The 19,850-nt window shown below is 42.1% G+C and overlaps 1 protein-coding gene across 2 annotated transcripts in view; it reads right to left on the reverse strand.

Annotated features, from left to right (window-relative positions):
* The window catches only part of Lrig2 (leucine rich repeats and immunoglobulin like domains 2), a 53,486-nt gene extending 35,933 nt beyond the window's left edge, over positions 1–17,553 (reverse strand). For both annotated transcript variants that reach the window (XM_057793361.1, XM_057793360.1), the window contains exons 1-3: positions 17,118–17,553; positions 3,441–3,506; positions 177–251 (exon numbers count right to left, since the gene is read on the reverse strand). In XM_057793361.1, coding sequence (XP_057649344.1) covers positions 177–251; positions 3,441–3,506; positions 17,118–17,356 — 380 coding nt within the window. In that variant the 5' untranslated portion in view covers positions 17,357–17,553. The remainder of the gene's footprint in view (positions 1–176; positions 252–3,440; positions 3,507–17,117) is intronic.
* Between the last annotated feature and the right edge of the window lie 2,297 nt (positions 17,554–19,850).

Consider the following 19,850-nt stretch of genomic DNA (forward strand, 5'->3'; position numbering starts at 1 on the left):
ACCCATTTCAGGCCACAAGGAAACTAAACAATTAGAAGAAAATGTATGGACTTTTTAAAAACAAATAACAGGTACTGTTATATTCCAGCAGATTGATAGGAGGTGTTGGTTCTCCAAAACACATACACACACCTACATACAATTCATAATTAAAAAAATATGAAATCTTAACTTACAATGAAAGTAGAGTAATATTAGGTGTTGGTTCTCCAAAGTATGGGATCTCTGTTAGCTCATTGTAATTCATTTTCCTAAGCAAAAGAGAAAACAGTTTTGAAATTTTAATGGTAGAAATTACCTCCTGAATTCTGTTTTTTTTTTGCTAAGCTATGCAGTAAGATTCCATCTTTTTAAGAAGGGGGGTTGAAGGCCAAAGAGCTATGGTTCCATTGTTAAGAATACTGGATGTTCTACCAGAAATCCCAGGTTTGATTCCAGCACCCATATGACAGCTCACAACTGCCCTGAACTCCAGTTCCAGGGTATCTGACTTCCTGTTCTGGCCTCTGTACACCCTGCATACATGAGGTGCACACTCAGACAAAATACCCATTCACATAAAATAATAAAAACGTTGTTTTTTTTTAAAGGAAGTTAAGAAGTGCTGTAATTATATTTTAATTTTAAAAATGTTTAAAAAGGCCTTTAATCCCAGCACTCGGGAGGCAGAGGCAGGCGGATCTCTGGGAGTTCGAGGCCAGCCTGGTCTACAAGAGCTAGTTCCGGGACAAGCACCAAAGCTACAGAGAAACCCTGTCTCGAAAAACCAAAAAAAAAAAAAAAAAAAAAAAAAAAAAAAAAAAAAAACGTTTAAAAAGGGGGGCTGGAGAAATGGCTCAGAGGTTAAGAGCACTGGCTGCTGGCTGCTCTTCCAGAGGTCCTGATTCAATTTCTAACAACCACATGATGGCTCACAACCATCTAGACTGAGATCTGGTGCCCTCTTCTGGCAAGCAGGCACACATGCAGAAAGAATACTGTATACTTAATAAATAAACAAATGAATCTTTAAAAACATGTTTAAAAAGGAAGAGGGTGGAGATACAGCTCAGTGACAGGAGAGTAGCACAGCTGTGAGCTGCCTCACATGGCTGCTGGGAATTGAACTCGGTCCTCTGGAAGAACAGCAAGTAGTCTTAACCACTGAGCCATCACTCCAGCCCTTCTTTCAATTTTTTTTACGCATCTCTAGATTAAATATTCCCAAATTCAGACTGGAGAAATGGTTCAGGCAGCAAAGTGCTTGCTATGCAAACATAAGGATCAAATTTAGACGCCTAGCACCAATGTAAAGCTGAATATAGTAGTACACATCTGTACCCAGTATTGAGGTGGGGAAGTAGAAATCCCTGGTATGAATGACCAGCCAATCTAGCTGAGTCAGCGAGGTTCAGGTTGAGAGCTGCTGCTTCAAAAACTAAGGCATAATGAGGCCGAGAACCTGAGGCTTAACAGGTCATAGGCCCTAGGGGGAAATCTACTATTCTGTTAAAGGAACACATCAATAAAACAACTCTTAATGACATACCGCTATACCCAAAGATCAAAGTATCTCTCAACCCTTATCAGAGAAGCTTCTTCTCCTTGAAGCAGATGGTAATCAATGTGCAGAGAGTAAGAAACTTTGGAATGCTCAGCCCTGAATGGGATATCTGTATCATACCCCTCCCATCAAGGTTCAGGGATGCATGAAAAAGAGAGGTCAGAAAGACCCTAAGAGTCAGAGGTGGGAAATGACTGGTGCGGGAGAATTGTCTGTATTCTGTCAACCATGTTATAAATAAACGCTGATTGGCCAGGCAGGAATTATAGGCAGGAAAACCAGACAGGAAGTAGAAATGATGTACTGAGAACAGGAGAATTCTGGGAAGGAGGAAGTTGATTCCTCCCACTCCTGCCCAGACCACCAAAGCAGCAGGATGTGATCTGCTCCACTGAAAAAGGTACTGAGCCACATGGCTAACATAGATCAAAAAAATGGGTTAATCAAGATGTGAGAGTTAGCCAGTGAGAGGCTAGGGCCAATGGGCCAATCAGCTTTATAACTTATAGAGATCTCTGTGTGATTTTTCTCTGGGTCTAAACAGCTGGGGGTACCAGGCAAAACAAAAACCCCAACAAACAAGCAGGGCCCCCTCATGTTACAGATGACCTCAGGAAAACAGCTGTATTCTTACACAAAACAGGGCAAATGTACACACGAACTCACATAGACAACAGCATGCACAAGACCTACACAAGCTCAAACCAGACAAAAATCCCTGGGAACGTGAACACAAAGTCCCACTCCAAAATAAAAAGCTGTTTACAATTGGTAACTGCTGGGAGGGGAAATCAGTTTGTTTTCAGTGGAGTAATATTGAGTATATCAACCACATCAAGGAAGGCTCCATGTTCAGGAATAGCTAGCCAACACAAATTACCATGTTTGTTTAGAGATTTTATTTGCTTGCTTATTTGTTTGTTTAGTCTTTGTTTTTTAAGAGAGAGAAAGAGCACTGATTAGGTGCATAAGCAAGTGGATTTTGTGAATTCAAAGCCAGACTGATCTACAAGCTGAGTTCTAGCACTCAGGAGATAGAAGCAAGCTGGGGGGGGGGGGTGGATCTCTGAGTTCAAAGCCAGCCTGAGATACAGTGTAAATTCCAGGACAGTCAGGGCTACACAGAAAAGCCCTGTTTCAAAAGAAGAACAAAGTCAAAAACAAGAAAGAGAGAGGAAAAAACATGAAGTTGGGTGGGGAGATCTGGTGGGTGAGGATCTGGGAGGATTTAGAGGAAGGGAAAGAATATGGCCACTGTAATGCGCTCTCTCTCTCTCTCTCTCTCTCTCTCTCTCTCTCTCTCTCTCTCTCTCTCTCTCTGCCTCTCTGTTCTTCTCCCCTTCTCTCTTTCCCCTCCATAATCCACTAAATAAATATCCAACCTCACTCTGCATGGTGTGCCTATCCATGTCTCTGTCTCTTGCCCACCATCACATGGCTCCCTGCCCGGGACCAGCTACCTTCGGAGACCTGCGGCCTGGTCTCATGGTGTGCCCATCTATCTGTCTCTCCTTGTGGCCTGCTGCAGCCACTCGGGGAACTGCACCGTCCCTGCCTGGGACTAGCTGTTTTCAGGACCCGCTGCCTGTTGCCATATGGCCTGCTGCCACTGCTCGGAGACCTGCAGCATTTTTGCTGATACAACCACTGGGGATCCTGCAGCATTTTTAATTAATCCATTACAGTCAAAATATATAAAATTCTCAAAGGATAAATAAAAACAAATTTTAAATAAAAAGGTAGGCAAGCAATTCAGGAAGACACCTAATGTTCATATCTGGACTCCACAAGCACGTCCAAGATCACAGGCAAAACACAAACACACACCAAAAAATACTCAAATTCATAATTGGGTTATTTCAAAGATCATAATAGCAAATAAATAAAAATAACTTACACTTCTTGTAATGTTTGTGATTCCAAACTGATGTTCCAGTTAGACAACCGGTTATGACTCAAATCCCTGAAAAAGACAAATATATATACCTTAGTGGTGAGAGCTGAACCTCACATAAAAATAAAACAAAACGTGAGCTATATAAATATCAATGTTGTTTTTTGTTTTTTTGTTTTTTTTTTTTTTTGATTTTTCGAGACAGGGTTTCTCCGTAGCTTTTGGTTCCTGTCCTGGAACTAGCTCTTGTAGACCAGGCTGGCCTCGAACTCACAGAGATCCGCCTGCCTCTGCCTCCCAAGTGCTGGGATTAAAGGCGTGCGCCACCACCACCCGGCCCTATAAATATCAATGTTAAGGAGACCAAGATCCAGGCACTCCCTAGTGTGTCCAAGGAAGGGAGGAAGTACAAAACTAAAATGGAAATACTGGAAGTCCTACTAAAGGTAAATTTTTCAAGATTTTAGTCAGGTGTACACGCCTTTAATCCCAGCACTCAGGAGGCAGACTACTCAGGCAGAGGCAGAAGTTTTAGGCCAGACTGAAGGTAGGGGTATAGGCACTCAATATGGTCCTTTGCAAGATTCCTCTCTTCAAGAGTAGTATGTGCCCTTAACCTCTGAGCTACCTCACCAGTCCCTAAGTGTGAATACAGGGCATGGTACTGAATTGTTTGTAATTCTCAGCACTAAGAAGGTAGAAATAGGAGGCTCAGCCAATGTGAGGTTTGCCTGGTATCACAGTAAACTCTAAAACAGTAAGAATTACATAGTAAGCCAGGCGGTGGTGGCGCACGCCTTTAATCCCAGCACTTGGGAGGCAGAGGCAGGCGGATCTCTGTGAGTTCGAGACCAGCCTGGTCTACAAGAGCTAGTTCCAGGACAGGCTCCAAAACCACAGAGAAACCCTGTCTCGAAAAAAAAAAAAAAAAAAAAAAGAATTACATAGTAGTCTCAAAAAGAAAGTGCAACTGAATTTCATCATTACCAAAATAAATGCTTATGAATAAGTTCATCCAAATTTCAAAACAGATTTAATACTTTTCAATTTTCAATGTGTTTTTAGTAATTTAGAATATATTAATATGGTTCCATAATAAAAGCAAAAGCCAACTACGGTGATCCATACCTATAATCTCAGCACTTGGAAAGCTGAGGTAGGAGGAACATAAACCTCAATCCAACCTGGGCTGTATAACAAAAATTTTGACTCAAAAACAAACAAGCTGGGTGTGGTGGTGCACTTGGAAGGCAAAAGTAGACAGATCTCTGTATCTCTGTGAGTTCCAGACTATAAGGCTACATAGTGAGAAACTGGGACCCTGTCCCCACCCCCCCCAAAAAAGTTAAGTATAAAAGATTAGAAAGTCTTCAATCCTTGTCACCAGCTTCCTAACAGTTTGTCTTTTTCCAATAGCAACAAATGAAACTACTGTGTGATTGCAGCCCTCCAAATGTTTTATGCATACGCCAGCAAATTTTTACACAAATGATAATGCACATTTGGTTCACTGAACCACATTGGACATTTGGTCCCTTGCTTTCTTCACTTAACAATGAGTTTCTTTATCTCTTGTAGTGATTATATAATGCCAGATTAGCTGTAAACAAATCTGAAGGTAGAAGTCACAAGTCAAAATGAGCGTTTCTATACTAAAACTTGAACTGAGTTGCATATGCAATGGTGATACACAAAGGCTAACACTAGCATGTAAGGCTAACCTGTGCTCATAGCAAGACCCAATCTCAAAAAGCAAGCAAACAAAACTAATTGCATCCTTCAGGGAATTGGGTCTTCTTAAAAGGAGCTATTCAGCTTCTGGAAAAGGTAATGAATCTCATTCAAATTATGTGGATGATGGTGACAGTTTTAGCTTAATATTTATTAAGTGGTGGACAGTCTTCTGTGTACAACTAGCTAAATTAGCACAAAACTACAAGACAAATATATTTACAATCCCCACATTTGCCAAGCATGCAAACTAATAGCTTGTCAACTCAAAGTCACACAACTAAAAGTAGAGAAGCTATTTATTCAAAATTTCTTTCCATCTCAGACAAGTGGTTAGAGTAGAAATTTCACTAAAGTTCATCCTGAGCTTAAACTTTTGAACAGTCTTTTTAAAATTCACATGGATGATTCCTGTCATCTTTACAATGTTAAAGTGGATAGAATGTAGTCCTCACGAGCTGTTTGCCCAAGAGACTTACTATATGTCTAGCAATAGGGACACATTGGAGAAACACTGCAGATCAATTTATCTCACTGTGCCGCAACAGGCATGTGGGTTTGAATGATGTCTCTATCACAGCACAACAGTTTTTGAGCTAGATTCAAGCCTGCATATCTTGGCCACTTTCATTTAAGAGCGTAATTTATTTACACTCTAAGCAACATTATTATTTTTCAATTTATGTTACCGACATCAAACTATATTTCTTTTTTTAAAAATATTTATTTATTTATTATGTATACAATATTCTGTCTGTGTGTATGCCTGCCGGCCAGAAGAGAACACCAGACCCCATTACAGATGGTTGTGAGCCACCATGTGGTTACTGGGAATTGAACTCAGGACCTTTGGAAGAGCAGGGAATGCTCTTAACCTCTGAGCCATTTCTTCAGCCCTCAAACTATATTTCTAATTTTAACAATTTATTTTCATTTTGTGTGCATTGGTGTTTTGCCTGCATGTATATCTGTGTGATAGTGCCTGATCCCCTATAACTGGAGTCAGAAAGTTGTGAGCTGCCATGTGGTTGCTGGGAATTGAACTCAGAACCTCTGGAAGAGCAGCCAGTGCTCTTAACCTGTGAGCCATCTCTCCAGTAGGAAGAAGAGCAATCAAGAGTTAGACTACCAACAACCTGGGAAGATGACTCATTAGAAAAGATGCTTGCCATGCAAGCATAAAAAACAGGATTTGGATCCCCAATACCGACACAAATGCCATGTAGGCCCAGAAGCCCACCTTTAATTCCAGCACTCAAAAGGCAGAGACAGGATCCCAAGAACAACCTGGCTAGCTGAGTTCTGGGTTCAGTTGAGGGACACCTGCTCAAAGAAACACAATACCAACCTTGGGCCTCCTCAATCATGTGCACCAACACTTGTACAGATACATATGTTCACACATATGCAAACATACACATAATAAGAAATTAACTACCAGGAAGAGTAAGGGTTTGGTAAGGCATCACCGACACTGCTATGATTAAAATGAAAGCTCCATCTGTTCCCTTCAACTATCCCCAAAATGTACCTTTCCTGTATTTGTAGTGTAAACATCTCAGTGAAGGCTTTATTGCTCCGAGCTGTAGATTCCCCTCCTACTCATGCTATGGGGAAGCAGCTGCAATAACCAATGAATTATTAAAGTGCTCGATATCATCCAAAGCCTGAGGTGCCATTACTGTGGTTGTGCAGTGCTCTCAGGCTGTAAATTATTTACAGAATGCCCAGAGAAGTTACAAGTTCTGCAAGTCAACTACAAAGAATTTCTGCAGCCACAAAGATATAGGAGTTTTCTTCTGCTCAGTCAGGTATGTCCACTTCTGTGTCAATAATCTTTTTGTTTTCAAGAATCATTGGACTTAGCCAGGCAGTGATGGCACATGCCTTTAATCCCAGCACTCAGGAGCAGAGGCAAGCAGGTCTCTATGAGTTAGAGACAAGCCTGGTCTACAGAGTGAGTTCCAAACAGCCAGGGCTACACAGAGAAATTTGTCTCAAAAAACCAAATAAATAAATAAAATATTAAAACCATATCTATATATTGATTCTGAACTCCGACTCCATGAAAAAGATAGCAGTAAAAAGATAGCCCACCATAGACTTTGTCAATATATTAGGGTACACACCAATATCATATTCCCATTAACACCATTTCTAAGAATCTATTATACATATATAATCATCAATCTTGGAAAACTATCTACCAAAAGTTATTGTATTAAAAAAATCGTAAACGAAACCTACATGCTATCAAGATGAGAGAAGTTAAATAACTTATGAAAATTCCATCCTACAGAGTTCTCTGGAGCCAGTTAAAATATACAACACATATTTATATAAACTACACAGTGGCTTCATTTATGTTTTCAAAAGGAAAAAGATCCATGTGTAAAACGCCTACCCAACAAATAACAGTGGTTTTTTTTTTTGGGTTTTTTTTTTTGGTTTTTCGAGACAGGGTCTCTCTGTAGCTTTGGTGCCTGTCCTGGAACTAGCTCTTGTAGACCAGGCTGGCCTCGAACTCCCAGAGATCCGCCTGCTTCTGCCTTCCGAGTGCTGGGATTAAAGGCATGCGCCACCACCACCCGGCAACAGTGGTTTTTCTTAACTGTGACTAAAGAACTTTTACTTTCCCACTTCAGATATCTCCATTCTATTTTAAAATTTGACCATGAAAAAAACCTGCTTAAAAACAAACTCATCCTAAGTGGTCAAAGGCCTGTGTAACTGTGAGTGCTCAGCTGCGGATGAGCCATCCATCAACCTCCCCACTCCCACAGAGCCATCCAAGGCTCAGAGAGCATCTCCAAGGAGGAGGCAGAAAAAATGTAAGAGCTAGTGGATGGAGAAGAGAACTATGGAATGTTAACTTCCAGACATGATATGGCTATTGCACTCACTAACTTGCAACTGCTGTGCTATCTGCACAAAATCTTACCAGCCAAAATTCCAGCACGAATGCGGAGGAGCACCCTCAACATCATGCCCAACCTCAGCAGAGGAGCTACTGACAACCTATGACTGAAGGAGGGAGAGTCACTCACAAACACACATAATTTAAAACAATAAAATAAATCTTTAAAACATAACAGGCTAGGTGTAGTGAATCACACCTGCAGTCCCAGCACTCTGAGACCAAGGCAGGAAGACTGTAAACTGGACAACATATAGTAAGATTGTATCTCAAAACAAAAATCAAAAGGAGAGACAACAAAAAAGTCTGAAAATAATGGGACAATGCTGCTGATTATATCCTATACTATACATATAATATATATAATATCCGATACTACACATTTTCCATTCTTTATGAGCATTTCTGAGAATCAACTGAGTTCATGTCTTTTTAGGAGACTATTATTATGAAGTCAAAACTTTTAAATGTGAAATAGACATTAAAAACAAGCTATTTCTAGGCAGTGGAGGTGCATGCCTTTAATCCCAGCACTCAGGAGGCAGAGACAGGTGGATCTCTGAGTTAGAGGCCAGCCTGGTCTACAAAGTAAGTTCCAGGACAGACAGAGACAGAGAAACCCTGTCTCAAAAAGCAAAACAAAAGCTATCTTATCACTTAAAGTCTTCGTTTAAGGGCTGGTGAGATGGCTCAGTGGGTAAAGGCACTTGCTGCACAAGCCCAACAACCTAAGTTCTAGGTTGATCCCTGGAACCCAAGGTAGAGGAAAGAACAGATTCCACAAAGTTGTTCTCTGACCTCCACTTATGTACCACACAGACGCACATCAGGACATCAGGCCTACACACATATTCACGCCAAAATTTTTTTATTTTAATTCAAATAAATAGCATTGGTGAAGATCTAGTTAAAGTCATATATCAACTGGGTTTCTCATCACTAATATAACTGATGATTCCTCAATAACAAACATAGGTTTTGTTTATTTTTTATTATGTTGTGGGAGCCATCTTGCCATATCTCTCCATCTTACCTTTTAAGACAAGGTCTCTAAATGAACCTGAAGCTCGCCATTTCAACTAGACTAGCTGGCTATCAAGTTCCTGGGATCCACCTGTCTCCACCCAATACACTGATGCTACAGCCATGTACAGTCATGTCCAACTTTTAAATGAGTGCTGGAGATTTTAACTCAGGTCACCTTGCTTTCACAGTAAGCACTCTTACCCACTAAGTTCAACTCCTAGTCTTTCAATGGCAACACAGTTAACCCAGCACCAGGTTTAACAGCGTCCCAAAGAAAGACTTGCATGTTCAGAATTATCTATGCATTTTCCAATGAAACTAGCCATGATTTAAGTTATATGAGCAAGATGAAATAGTATTTTGAAACAAATATATTACAAACAAAATAAAAGAAACCCAAAAGAAACAGTAGTTTTCAATTATTTCTACAGTGTACTTCCTGCTATTAAACTGTTCATCACTTAATTGTAAAATTGTTCATCACTAGTTATCCTGGCACTATTTTACAAATAATATAATAGTAAGTTATATACTGTAATATAAAATAATATTACAAGTAACATAATTATATTTTTATAAATAATATAATATTAATAATATTTTTGGAAGCAGGGGGAAAGAATACACATTCTTTTTTAAAAGTTTATAAACTATTCCATTCTTCTAGGAATTGTCATAAATATAAAGCTAGTAATTTGGTTTGAGAAAAATTAAGTTGCTTTGATTTTTTTTAAATTTGTATCAACTGAACAACCTAACGTTTTTCATGACTAGGGTAATAGAAAATAAGTTGAGTCATTTACTTTGACACACTAAAGAAAACATAAGAACACATTCACAGCACTTCTTTAAAACATTTTTGCTAAACTTTTAATATGATATTTCTCCATTGGTTAAATGCCAGTTTTTCATTAGGCGAGGACTTTAAAGAATAAAGCAGGGTTGGGAAGATGGCTCAGCAGTAAAAGTACTTGGCAAGGTTAAAGACTGGAGTTCTGAGCCCCAGAACCCACATAAATGTTGGCTGGGTCTGGTGGTCCATCTGTAAGTCCAGTCTCCAAAGGCAGAGACAGGAGCTCCCCCAGCATGCTTGCTAGCACAACCAGATCTTGGTTTACTAAGAGTCCCTCCCTCAAGAAATAATGTAGAACAATCTTGCAATCTCTCTTCCCCTCTCTCATAAAAATAAATCAAGAACAAAACATGTAAAATATATAAAATTTTAGAACTCTAAGATTAGGCTGGATAGATGGTCAGCCCTTGTCTTAAAGAGTGCACAGTGCTCTTCAGGAGGACCTGAGTTCAATTCCTAGCACTAACATCAGGCAGCTCATGATACCCTGTAACTCCAGCTTCTTGGAGATCTGATGCCTTCAACCTCCAGGCACTTGTACAGAAACAAACACACATACATACACACACACACAAATTAAAAATAAAAATATATCCTATTTACTAAGTTGAGAGAAATGTATTTTCAAGCATTAGGAAACTATGCAATTATAGTAATAAAAATTAAGAGCTTGATTACTCCCTTGTTGATTATGCATGCTGTATACTAGAAATACAAAGTGATTTATTATTTTTTAAATTTATTTTGTGTATATGGTGTTTGTTTGCATGTATGTCTACATATCATGAGCAAGCTTGGGACCTGTGAACAAACAGAAGAGGCATCAGACCCCCTAGGGCTAGAGTTACAGACAGTTGTCACCTGCCACTTGAGTGCTGGGAACTGAATGCTACTCTGCAAGAGCAGCCAGCAACTTTAACTGCTGAGCCTTCTCTCCAGTCCCCTACAAAGTATTTTTAATAAAAATAGTACATGCTTGGGACACTGATTAGTACTTAAGTGGGTTCTCCAAAGCATAAAGGAATTTTGAAGACCTAAGTAAACACAGATCTCCTAAATTGGCATTGAAGAGGCAATGACAATTTGGGCTGCAGACAGAGCTCAGAGGACTTGCCTAGCAGGCACAAAGTCCTAGCACTCTAAAACTATTTTGACTAAATGGTTCTCCACTAACAATGGATATACATATAAGTGGAAGGATTTAAAAACACAGGTTGAACATTCCTAACCAAAAAATCCAAAATGCTTCAAAGTTCTAAACTTTTGAGCAGCAACATAATGACACAGAATGTCACAAGTAAAAAATTAGACATACTAGTGTCCAATGTTCACAGTATGATCTTAGCACTCAGGAGGCAAAAGTTGAAGACTCACGAGGACAGCATGGAACTCCTTAGCAAGGCCTTGTCTCAAACAACAAAAAAGCTCTGCTTTCTGGTCTACCTCGCTATGAGCAAGCCACTGTATGCTGCTTCTGCCATGGAGTCTTCCTTTCCATAACAGACTGCATCTCTCAGAACATGAGACAAAACAAATCCTTCCTCCCTTGAGTTGATACATGTCAGATACTTGGGCTTAGCAACAAGAAAAGTAACTAATATAAAAAATTCATACTAAGAAGTGGGGCTAGCCAGGCCGAGGTGGTGGACACCTTTAATTCCAGCACTCCGGAGGCAGAGGCAGGAGGATCTCTGTGAGTTCAAGGGAGCCTGATCTACAGAAATAGTTCCGGGACAGCCAGGGCTACACAAAGACACCCTGTCTTGGGGGTGGGGGGTGTAGTGGGAGCTGCGGGCTGCGTTCCTGCATAAGCTTTGCTAGCTTATGCCCCGAAATAACAACACACAAACTGTATTCTTTTAAACACTGCTTGGCCCATTATATCTAGCCTCTTCTCAGCTAACTCTCGCACCTGGACTAGCCCATTTCTAATAATGTGTGTGGCACCCCAAGTGCGCTTACCGGGAAGATTCTAGCCTACGTCCATCCTGGGTCGGAGCTTCATCGCATCTGCCCCAGAGAGGAGAGCTATAGAGTCTGAGCTCACTTCCTCTTCCTCCCAGCATTACTCCACCCACCTATGTTCTAACCTATGAGGGCCAAGCAGCTTCTTTATTTTTTAACCAATGACCTTCCTCCACCAGGGGTGGGTAGAGCTGTTGTTACAATATGCTGATCTTGTTTTGTGGGCCTTAAAACTGGTCTGCAGGAGGAAAGAGGAATAATTTCTCTAAACTATGGTTTAGAGAAGCTCTAGAACATTAAGACACACAGGTTACTGAGCCACACATTGATAGCACCAAAATGCTGATAAAAGTATAAACAGTAGAGGCTATGCTCATAAAGCTTCAGAGAACAAGAACTCTATTGGAAATTAGACTAGACGGCAGTCACATTACAAACTCTGACAAGGAACATGGCTGCATTCTGCCTGTGTTTTGAAATTTTTGGTGAGGCTGAATTCAAAATAATTGACTAAGTTTGTTGGAAGAAATTTTAAAACAGCATACATTCAGACTGGGTCAGGGTTACTTCTTAGTATGCTTAGGAAAGTTTATAGTGAGGATTCAAATCAGAAAGTGGACAGGATATGGAAAATAAGCAGTTGAATCAGGAAAAGAACACGAACCTGTTTAAAGCCATGAAAAGAGTATGAACAAATCCACTATATTTGTTGAGAAGGCACCATGAAGGAAAAATTACACACTTTCCACAGGGACAACAGGAAAGATGCCTTGAGTGGAAGACACCATTCATCAAAGGCACCAACTTGTAAAAATGAAAATTCATTTGAAAAGAGAATACCTGAACTGAGAATACAGTCACACAGAAAATAAATATTTTCAGCTAAGCAAACACTCAACAGCCCCTATAGCTGTGGTCTAACAGGGTTAGGTAGGTAGGTAGGTACTAGTTTTACAAGCACACAGAATGCAAGAGTGGGAAGTCTTGGAGGCCTGAGTCAAGATTCCAGAAAGCCAGGCCAGGAAAACTATAGCAGGATCAAATCCCCTGCAGAGATACCCTAAGTAGGTTGCTATGCATCTATCTGTGAAGAGGGAACCAAAGGTGCAATGGAGAACCTAAGATACTGGTGATGCCAGAAATGTGTTAAGTTCAACAAGGAAAAGTGAAGGCACCAAATGAAGCAGGCCCAATGGAAAGACCATATGTCTCCTATGCAATGTATCTAAGGAAAGATGGTGCTACCCAAGCCCACTGGAGAACTGAAGATACTGTCACAGTCCCAGATACAACATGGAGCTGCAGGGTCAGGTATCTGCCTGACAAGTGATTCAGTCTTCCTTTGGTCTGATTTCTTTTGTTATGCATCAATTTCCCTTTTAGGAATAATACTTATTCTATTATACATTAGAAGTAGGAATCTTGTTTTTTGATTTTGCAAGAGGCTCCCAATTAAGACTTCCTTGGCCTTAGATGAAACTTTGGACTTTTTGTTTGTTTTGTTTTTCAGGACAGGGATTCTGTGTATCTCTGGCTGTCCTGGAACTCAATCTATAGACCAGGCTGTGCAGTGATATTTCATATGTATTTTAATAAATAAAGTTTGCCTGAAGTTACGAGAGTAAAACAGTTTCACTGCTCAGTCTTACAGTCCAGGCAGTGGTGACACACACCTTTAATCCCAGTAGCCACAGTAGTTTGACATAGAACAGGTGGTAGTGGTGCACGCCTTTAATCCCAGCACTGGAGAAGAATATAAAATGGGAAGAAATAGCTCTCGCACAGTCTCATCCTGAGATTCCAGGAGGCAAGATCACCATTGCAGACTGAGGTAGAGGTAGTGGCAGGCTGCTTTGCATTTCTAACCTTCAGGTTGATCCTGTCTTAAACAATTTCTGTCTCTGGGTTTTTATTAATTGTGCTACAAGGCTGGCCTCAAACTCAAGAAACTACCTGCTTCTGCCCTTTGAGTGCTGAGATTAAATGCATGTGCAACTACGGCCCAGATGACTTTGGACTTTTGAACAATGTTGAAACTGTAAGTTTATGGAAACTTGATGAATGACTTAGCTAGAGTTATTCAACAGAAACTAATGTTCTCTATGTAGTAAAGAATTAACCTGTTTACAACTATTCTAAAGGAACAAATGGAAACAAGTCTTAGTTATTGTAATGAAAGCAGAATGAGGGACCAGTAAGATGACTCAGCAGGTAAAAGTGCTGGCTGCCTGAATTCAATACCTGGGACCCACATGGCAGAGAGAACTGACTTCTACAGGTTGTCCCACCTCCACATATGCATCAGAGCACGTACCTGCCCACCCAATACACTCAATAAACAAACAAATGTAATTAAACAAACAAACCTTACAATCCCCCACCCCAGGGGTGGTGATTCACACTTGGGAGGCAAAGACAGGTAAACTTTGGTGAGTTCTAGTCCTTGGAGGGAGTTTCAGGCCAGCCAGAACTATACAGTAAGATCCTGTCTCAAACAAACAAACAACAACACACACACACACAAAACAAAACCCCAACCAGCAGAAAGCAGGCAGACACAAAAAGGGATTGGGAACAATGCCAGTTCTCACCATGTGAGCCTATGGGAGATACTTCATATTCTAACCATAGCACCAACTATACGGCGCTCTGAAAAAGGAGAGCTATAGAGACAATACAAAGCTCAGCCAGTTGTGGTGACCCACACAAGTAGGACAGGCTGAAAAGGCAGAAGCAGAGGTAGAAGGACCACAAGTTCCAGGTTAGCCTGGGCTATACCTTTGTGTTGGTAAGATGGCTCAAAGCAACAGTTCTCAAACTGTGTGGGTCAAAACCCAAAAGGGGGGAATCAAATGACCCTTTCTCAGGGGTTCGCCAAAGACTATCAAAACCCACAAATATTTATATTATGATTCATAACAGTAGCAAAATTTCAATTATGAAGTAGCAAAGAAAATAATTTTATGGTTGAGGTCATCACAACATGAGGAGCTGTATTGAAGGGTCGCAGCATCAGGGAGGCTGAGAACCTGACTCAGAATGAGAGTATCTGCCATTAAGCTTGAGAGCAAAAGTCTGATCCACTGGGACCCTAGGTTATAAGGAGAGAACCAACTTCCACAAGTTATCCTCTGACCTCCACACATGGTCATACATACAAAACAATAAAAAAAAAGAATGCAATAAAATATTTTTAAAAAAGAAGAGAAGTTACAATTTTACCTGGTCCTTCACTATGAATATGGATGTGTGCTTAATTAAATAAAACACGATATCAAGTTCTGTGCCCAACTTTGAAAAATCAAATATTTTAGAGAATTGCTAAGACAGATAATCATAAAGACCATACCTAATAAATTTAAAAAGAAATCATAGCTGTGCTTGAGGTGTGGCTCTGTAAGACAACAGTTGTCTAACATGCCTAAAACCTAGATTCCATACCCAGCACTGAAAAAAATATAAGATAACATAAGGAGCCCTAAGTATACCTGACGGTTATGTAGCTAACAGCAATTGCTGAAGAATGCTTCAGCCTGAACTTAATACAATTCTATCCTTGAGCGGTCTTATGAGTTTTTGTGCTAATGGAAGAAGATTCCATTTCTGTAAGAGAATCATTCTCTGAGACATTCCACTCCAACTGAAAATGTCAATTTCATTACAGACATTTAAATTTTCTGACCTGCAAATTGGGAACGATGGTGCAGCACTGCGTAAACTCAGACAAGAGGACCGACAGCTGAAGGCCAGCCTGGGCTACCTGAATGCATCCTCTCAAAACAAACTAAATGTCAGCTTCTGGTGACATTCTGCATCTCTGGTAACCTTACTTCTAATTACTATTTACTTAATAATGATTTTTTTTCAGTGCTAGTGATCAAACCCCAGCCTTCATGCATGTCAAACAAGTATGCTCGGCAAGCCTCTATGAAGGATCTCCAAAAGTAGGCCATATTTATTTCAATGACAGTTACATTAAGTCACACTGTGTTCACACTTATGTTTAAACAGTCTAGCATAATCAGGTAGCTATCTCAACAATTTCTTCGAAAAAAGACACCTGCTGTATAAGGAAGATGCTATGCTAATTCAGACTACACTACATGATAAGAATCTTAAACTTTGGGTCAACAAAACTAGAATTAGCTACAGCTGTCACCACCATAAAATGGCAGAAACTGTGTTACTATATTCCAATTCTAGGCTTACGGTAGCAGTTGCTAATTTTCTCAATGAATATACGATTTAGCTTCTTTCCACTCTATACTACCCTATAAATCATACTGCAAATATATACTTCCACCTGCATTCTATTTTCAATGACAACCCAACCATTCTTCATATTTTGATTACACCCCAAAGCATTTTCAGTGATAACTCTTTTTCAGCGGTAACTAGAAGACAATTAATAAGCACGTCGCTCAGCTAGTGGCAAAAATACATAACTGTATGATGGTGGCTAAGAAGTCCCGTAATTACAGTATTTAATACCTACGTTGTATTTAATACCTACTGACTCAGACCAATGAGCGCTCCAGGTACCACTAGCTAATACAAGTTTGTCAAGATTTGGAGTCGGACTCCTGAATCTACTCAACCACTGTATTGGACTCTCATATATAAACAAGGAGATCTGATGTGAAGGTTCTCTGCCTCAAAGCAATATAGTGAAAACAAAGTATCACGATTTGGGAAGAAAAAAAAATCTTTCCCTTCTTTAAACTGACGGCTTACAAAAATATTCGGGGTCGGCAATGACCTTCCTTATGCATGATGAGGTTTTTTTCAACCCCGTCAAGTACTCAACCTGGAACATACAACGAGCCAATGGGAGAACTGGGGACAAAAGAGAGCTCCTGTGTCTTTTGGGAGAGATCGTGTTTGCATCACGTGCCCGCCCAAGGACCAGTCAAGCTGGAACACAAAAATGATGCAGCCCAAAGAGGGCTTCGCGCTTGGAGCCGGCCCAAGGCCACCCAGAGCACCCGCTATGCTCAAGATGCCCGAGTCCAACGTTAACCATCTGCAGCCCAGAACATCACCAACTCCCCGGGGCCCCCGATCTTAGTCCCAAACTTCCCACGAGTCCCGGCAAAGCTAACACTCCAAGTTCACAATCTCCGCAGGGCAATTGCCTTCAGAACCCGGGCTGGCGACCGCGACCGCGCCCCTCGGGCCCTCTACTCACAGGCTGGAAGTGTCGGGGGGCAGCGGGCCTGACAGTGCCCTCCAGCCGGGCGCGGACAGCCTCCTGCGGCTGCAGTCCAACAGGGGAAGGCGGCAGGCGCAGGGTGCCGGGCACAGGCCTGCCCGGGCGGCGGGCAGCAGCAGCAGCAGCGCCTGCGCAAGGACGAGCAGCCGCGCCAGGGGTCCCGACCCACAGCCCAGGAGCCGCTGCTCCCAGACGCCGCGGGGCGCGGCCGCCATCTTCCCGCGGCCGGGACCCGCTCGAGGACGGCGGCTGGCTCGGAGAGGCGGCTGACGGACAGATGCACGGAGGCTGGGCCGCCACCCAGAGCCCCGGCCGTCACCTGTCCCCCGGCAAGGGAAGCGAGAGGTGGCAACCACGCGACCGCGGGGGAGGGGGGGGCGGCGGTCGGGGGCGTAGAGCTCAGGCCCTGACAGACACCGCTCGTCCACCCCGCCCCGCGACGCGACGTCCTCACGCTCAGAAACCAGCCAATCGGAGCCGCACGACTAGGTTGCGTCGGAAATGGAGTCCAGAGGGGGCGAGGCCTGATATAGTCCCGCCCCTCGGAAGGCGTGACTTAAAGCGGCCCTGCCTCCTTTCCCGCGCTTCCCCCTGCAATTCTGCCGCTTTTCGTCCGCTTGGGGACGCACTAGGTCCTTAAAATAGAACGACGTTTGCTCCGCCGAATCTTCACTGCGGTTGATGTGTTGTAGCAGTGGAAAAGGACTTTTTCTGTAGACTGCAGAAAGGAATGGCAAAGGGCTGCCCTTCTAGCTTTAACCACGTCGGTCTCCAGAGCCCAAACACGGCGGCCTCTGCGGCATGTGCTACCCCGAAAGAGAGCAGCCGCTGGTACTCCCGGCGCACTGCAGGTTCTCTCTGTGGAGCGACTTCATGGTCCTGATGGCAGAGGCGATGTGCAGACATCTGTACACCTCCAGCTTCTGCTGTAGCCAGGAGTTCCGTAAATGTCTCTAAGGGAAAAAAATCTTTCCTCGGTTTGGGAGACCATTGTCCATCTTCAGAAAAGCAAGTGGGGCAAATAGATAAAGGGTTGTTTTCGGGGAGGGGGTTTTCTGGTTTCTGTTCGTGGTTTTTGAGCAATCAGCAAAGTGAAAGCTGAGAGGAAATCATCCTGCAGCAAAAGCTGTGCAGACTTGCTGGGAACGGCGGAGTCTAGCTACCCGTGCCTCTCAGCCGCGTGTTACTTACGAAGTGAATAAGACTGAAAACAGTAATGACTTACTGACATGTAATGTGTTTATACTTCTCAAAGACTGCTTGCAAGCCAGGCGTGGACCGGCGCTTGAGGTTGAAGCAGGAGGAGCCCAAGTCCCGGCTCAACCTCATCTACAGTAACACATTATTTAGAAGAGGAGGAGAAGAAAAACAGGGTAACAGCGGTAACAGCCTTGCCACCAAACATATCGACTTGAGTTGGATCCCCAGACCCCACATGACAGAAGGGTACAACTACTTCTGGAAGTCACTGTGGTCTGACCTCCACATGCATGCTGTGGCACTTGAGCAACACACACACACACCACACGCACACACCACACGCACGCGCACACAAACAAAAGATCCGTGTCTAGTTAAAAAAACTGTACAACGCTGATCCAATGCTCCTGCTCAGAAAATCAGAATTTTGTGTATTTAGAGGCATTACGGCCCAAACCCAGAGCCTCGTGCCCATTGGTCATGTGCTCTACCACTAAGCTACATCCCAGCCCTAAAATCTTACCTTTTTTTTTTTTTTTTTTTTTTTTTTTTTTGGTCTTTGGAGACAGGGTTTCTCTGTAGCTTTGGAGCCTGTCCTGGAACTAGCTCTTGTAGATCAGGCTGGCCTCGAACTCACAGAGATCCGCCTGCCTCTGCCTCCCAAGTGCTGAGATTAAAGGTGTGCACCACCACTGCCCAGCCTAAAAATAATTATTTTAAAAATACATCTTTCTTTTTTCTTTTCTTTCTTTTTCTTTTTCTTTTTCTTTTCTTCCTTTCTTTCTTTTTTTTTTTAAGTTAAAGTCTCTTTAAACAGCCCTAACTGTCCTGTAACTCACTATGTAGACCAAACTGGTCTTGAACTCACAGAGATCTGCCCAGCCTCCCCCAGTGCTGGAATTAGATGGATGGAACATCATACCCAGCAGATTTGTTTTAAATTATATTTAAAGCATCTCCATCCCTTCACTTTCCCCTTTTTGTTGTTGGTCTTTGTATTTTGTTTTGAGACAGTGTCTCACTATGTAGCTCTAGCTGTCCTGGATGTCACTATGTAGACCAGGTTGTCCTTGAAACTCACAGAGATCCCGTGCCTCTGCTTCCCAGGTTCTGGGATTAAAGGCTTGCACTACTATGCCTGGCTTGTTGTGGATTTTTGAGATAGAGTCTTACCATGTAGTCCAGGCTAGCCATGAATTTGCTATGTAGTCTAAACTGGCTTCAACCTTAAAATCCTCCATCCTCCTGCCTCAGCCTTCTGAATACTGGGATTATAGATGTCCACCAGCACACCCTGCTCCACTGCTGCTTTTGCTGAGCCCTTCGCCTCCTCTCTTCCTGGAGGCCGTCACTGGATGTCTCTCCACATAAGAGGATTGGGGATTGTCAAATGGCTTTTGTTATTTGTGTTTCTCTTAATATTTGCTAATAAACATGGACTATTTTGGAAAATAAGAAGAATGTTTGCATTAATGGCTCCTTTTCATATCTACTGTCAAGGTTCTACAT

This window comes from Chionomys nivalis, chromosome 18, assembly GCF_950005125.1.
Source record: "Chionomys nivalis chromosome 18, mChiNiv1.1, whole genome shotgun sequence".
Lineage (NCBI taxonomy): Eukaryota > Metazoa > Chordata > Mammalia > Rodentia > Cricetidae > Chionomys > Chionomys nivalis.